Consider the following 5,005-nt stretch of genomic DNA (forward strand, 5'->3'; position numbering starts at 1 on the left):
ACATGCCGAGTCATTCACGATGGTCTCGATTGCAAACAATATCAAAACATGATGAAAAATAACATTGACAAAAATCCAGAAAATGCCACAACACACACAATGCTGGAGGAAATGATTAAAAATGGCGAAGCTATGAACTGTCCCGCTTGTAAGGTGAGAAGTGTGTCTGTTTATTTTTCGTTGAGAAGAGAACAAATTTGATTACCTTTCGCTGAAACTGTATGCAAATCGTCCTCTTTTTCTTTTAGATCGTTCTCATGAAGAAATGGGGCTGCGATTGGCTCAAGTGTTCGATGTGCAAGACGGAAATTTGCTGGATAACACGTGGATATAGATGGGGTCCTGCTGGAAAAGGAGATACTTCCGGTGGCTGTCGATGTGGAGTTGACGGTTTTAGATGCCATCCGAAATGCAACTATTGTCACTGATGTATCAGTTGATATCAGTTAATATCAGTTTGTAGTCAACCGAGTATATGTAGTAACTCGAATGTGCCAAATTTTTGCAATACTCCCTGGTCCAAATATTTATACTTTAATACCAATACATGGTGAAATTCTCGTGTTACACATTGCAAGTCTATAATTTTCTACTCAAACTAAATAAAGTTCAAATCGATATTGAATAATAAGTGAAAAGGTTTGCTTTTTATTTGTCGTATCTTAAACAGTAAGAATGAATGAATAAAATAGCTTATAAGTACGATCAATGATGATTTCGTAGTTGTGTATCATTCCACAATAAAAACTGGTGTATATATATGCGTGTGTTTGTTTGTTTGTTTTTGTATGTTGACGGTGACTGAATATCAATCCAAGCTAATGCACCTCTGATGAAAAAAAAACTTTACTGGCGCCCATCCAAACGTCAATCAAATTTTCTTGAATATTTATTTGAATACCACTACTATTAAGATGTTTTTTTCTTCTTCTTCTTCTTTATCATATTGTTTTTTGTTTGTTTGTTCATTTTTTTCATATCACTTACGAAATTAGAGTGTAACTCATCCGTAAACTAGTTCAAAATTGCGAGCTCGATAGTTTCACACAATAGAAAAAAGCGAACAAAGCATTTTTGCCAACTCCAATATATGTATATATCCACGGGTCGTACGTGATAAATTGGCTGATAGCTGCCAGGCGCCAGCGGTGAAACTATCGAGCTCGCACGATGAGACGTTTCTTTATATTTATCCATTTTAAATTTATTGAATCGAGTAATAATAATAAAACGTAAGAATATTCATGAGTGTAAAATTCAGCAAGGTTATTGAAGGTTGCTTATTTTGTACACAAAGATGTTTCGCAAAAAAAAAAAATCTGAAATTGAAAAGAAAACAATCGGTTAAAGAATCGAATATGCAATGAGTGCAAGTCACGTACCAGTTTCTTGAAAGGAAACAAAATTGAGAGAAAAAACGTTTGTATTTTAAACCATGCCTCCTTCTTCCATAGCAAAATCAAGGCCGATAACGGATGAGTCTGAAGCATTCATTTGGACAGAGCTGAAATATTCAAATTATTCGATTGTTCAGAATGTACACATCAAAATCTATATACTTGAAATGAAAAGAAAAATATCTCACTTGATTGCTCTGCACGTAAAAAATACGATACGTTTGAGTTTCTTGTTGTAGAAAAAGTAGTTGAACGACCATAAACAGCCTGGTTCACCATACGGATCGGAATTAAAGTCCGGATTGTAGCTGTAAATATCACACTCGTTCAAATTGATTTCGTCGTTGACAGCGCTCCAAAGTGCCTGACGCAGTGCTGAAAACTGGTCACCACCAATGGCCGACAAGTTTGAATGTACCGAATTCATGACCCACTGTATTGACGGTTCCTTGCTGAATTCATGGCTCTATGGTTGATAAAAAGAAAGATAAGGAGCAAGATATGAACAAACGGGTATTGATTGATATTTCGTGAATCACAAATTTCGTGATTCATTCATTGGAATTTAAAGCAGCTGAAAATATCTCGTTACGATATCAAGTTTACTAATTTTTACCTTAGCATCGGAGAAATCATAGTCCGGTTCGAACGCTGCATTAAGCGTTGCAATCAAGTAAAACAGGGATTTGCGTGAGATTGTATCGCATAGAACCGTGTTTTCGTCACCGGAATTGCTGCCGCGTCCAATATTCGGCGACATATCCATGAATCCTTGTGGTGGCGACAGGGCCTGCAAGTCATGAGCGTTGGTTTCGCTTGTGAAGCGCTTGTACAGTGCCTTGTCCGTGCCGGCCATTTTGCACGAATAGCTTTCGATTCGGCCAACAATGGCGCTATCACCGGTTTGCATCGACAATGCATTATTGATAGCCTCAAACTTTGAATTTTCCAGCAATTTCATTTCGTTGAGATTCGTTCCTTCTTTCGTTTGTATTCAAAATTTGCAAGTACCCAGTGTACGCTTAGTGTGCTCGTATTTTTTTTTTCTTTTTCTTCTTTTCTTCTCCTTTCGTTTGTTGAATAAGATTTCCGAATAATTTTTGTTTATGTTTATCCTGGCTCCACTGGTGTTGTTATGCGCGAATTTTTCGTGTTCAGTACGTATTGTTCGCTGGCTGATTCGTATTTTTAGATTGTTCACTAGAATCGGTCGAAGTGCGGTATTTTTAGCAAAAAATCTTTGTTGTCAAATGCGCAATAGTGGTGGCTTTCCTTGATGCTCTTCACTACGCTCGTTGAATCAGAGATACTTTCAATCAACTTTGTTTGTCGTTTATGCTTGGTTAGCAATCCTTATCAATCTTCTGTTTTTTGTGTCTTTCTCTCTCTCTCTCTCTCTCTCTCTCTGTTTATTGTGTGCTACTTGCGTTTGGGACTTCGACAATTAATTGGTCGATTGTTTTGTCTGTCGTTTACAGTATACAACTCAATTATTATTTTTGTTTTTCGTCTCGCTGAGGTATCGCAGTTATTTGTCACAGCACACAAATTGATGCGGAGCATTTATGGCAATAAAGCCCGACAGCGTAAATGAACATATTCTAAACATGGTTGTTGGATGCACTGAAATTCCTTTTTTCACCGTGAGATGTATGCAATCATTCGATTTTAGCCGTAAACACATTACACTAATTGTTCGGTACGTTTTCTCAATGTGCGATTCGATTGTCTTTTCTTTTTATTGCGGTCGTTGTTATTTTATCGTCGTCGTTGTCGTCGACGAGATAGTTTTTACGCAACTTTTTAGATCAAATTGTCTATGTGTTGAATAACAAGTCGAATGACTCTCTTTGTTCCGAATAGTTGTCCCAGCAAAAAATCAAGAGACCTTTTGCACTCTTGCACACACAAAAAATCTACACTTCACCAAAATATAATTTTCCCATTTGATTTCGTTCCATTTATTTATTCACATTGCATCCATAATATAACAGCCATTTAATAGCTCAATGATTTGCCCAACTTATAGAAAACAATTTTCCATCGAGGGAATTGACTTTACACTTTATTGGAACGATATTAAATTGTGTCCATACTCAAGGTTCTGATTTGCGTTTTTTTTTAATTTATTATGCAGCCATTTTCATGTTTATATTTTCGTCATCTGAAAATAGGCCTTTTTCTTCTTTTGTTGAATTTCACACTATACACCGACCTTGGACGGTGGAAATAGTACATCCACTAAAACAGATGGCAATACGTGTAGCACCAAAGGCCTTTCTGACACTTTTGATACAACCAACGTCAGATCTATCTGAGTGTGTGAATAAAAACAGATGTTTGTGTACATATGCATTATTTATACCAAAGACAATCTCATTTTTGGCATCTTTTTCGGGCAATTCATCGCATGACATTAACATAGCTGTCAAATTATCAGCCATATTGACGCTCGTTTGTTTCAGTTGCGTCAAATGTGTCTTTATAAATAAAACACAATACAGAACGAGAAAATAAAAAAGAAAAAAAACGAAAAAACAGAAACATTTCGACCGTTACCTTTGATTATTAACTTCATTTATAGTATCATCAAGAGATGAATGGTAAAAAGCAACAGTGACGATGGCAGTGACGGTGCTCAGGTTGATGAGGAAGCGACGACAAATATATTGCCCACCGTGGAAAACTATTGCAAACGAACGTTCAAATGGGCCAGTTTGTTGAATGCTAAAATCCACGCAATTTCATTCAACCCAGGTGAAGATGCACAGCGTTTGAAGGAGTTGGAAAATATATTAGCGGCACTTGACGATGAAGGGGTCGTCATGAAATGCTTGGACACAATTGATGTAAAATTAAAAAAAGCGGAAGTTGAGAAAAAACTGAAAAAAAGCAGCGTCACTACGCCACCTAATCCATCGAAAAAGCGCAAAACGGCAAATGTACAGCTCCCAATATCTAAATCAAAAGGCCTCGCACACACAATGGAAAACATTATCGAATTTGTATGTTTATTTAAATGGGAGGCGATACGTTTGAATCAAAAGAGTGAATATGGATCAGCAGATGTGTCTAAAATTGAACAACTGGAATCGGATGCAAAATTGTCCAAGGATTTACTGCTGGAAGCTCGTGAAGTTCTAAAAAACACTATAAATAAGATGAAGGCAAAAGGAATTTCATCTGTCGCTAGTGCATAAATTTGTCGAATCAACAACCGAACAGGACTTCGAGTGCGAACGAAAAACCATTTATTTTTTTCATTTCATTAAATAAATTTATCGTCACACAGCTATTAAAAATTTATCTGTTCGATTCCATTTGAGTTTGCTGCCATGTCCAATTTTCAACTATTCAAAAGTCAAAAAAATAAAAGTTCAAAATTAAATAAAAAAAAATATTCGAATATTGATAAATAGTTGTAACATGCACATTTACTTTAGTTCAGTTTAGTATACGAATAAAGGTACATAGTGCACCAAAATACTAGCTGTTCTCATTGTTTAATTCCGAACGATTTACAGCGTTCATTAACTCTTGCACACTTTTTGCAAAGATTGCATACGAAATACGATTGTTTACAGTGACGAAGCCGAAGTGAAATGTCC

General features: G+C 36.2%; 1 protein-coding gene across 1 annotated transcript; it reads right to left on the minus strand.

Annotated features, from left to right (window-relative positions):
• Positions 1 to 620: 620 nt before the first annotated feature.
• LOC129580055 (repressor of RNA polymerase III transcription MAF1 homolog) lies at positions 621 to 3,690 on the minus strand. Its single transcript, XM_055470251.1, has 4 exons — positions 2,014 to 3,690; positions 1,586 to 1,863; positions 1,383 to 1,504; positions 621 to 1,319 (listed from the first exon to the last, which is right to left on the minus strand). Exons 1-3 carry the CDS (start codon positions 2,356 to 2,358, stop codon positions 1,429 to 1,431), a joined length of 699 nt encoding a protein of 232 aa, XP_055326226.1. The 5' UTR covers positions 2,359 to 3,690; the 3' UTR covers positions 621 to 1,319; positions 1,383 to 1,428.
• Positions 3,691 to 5,005: the final 1,315 nt, after the last annotated feature.

This window comes from Sitodiplosis mosellana, unplaced genomic scaffold, assembly GCF_009176505.1.
Source record: "Sitodiplosis mosellana isolate CC-2019 unplaced genomic scaffold, AAFC_SMos_1.0 Smas_scaffold_6968, whole genome shotgun sequence".
NCBI classification, from domain to species: Eukaryota; Metazoa; Arthropoda; class Insecta; order Diptera; family Cecidomyiidae; genus Sitodiplosis; species Sitodiplosis mosellana.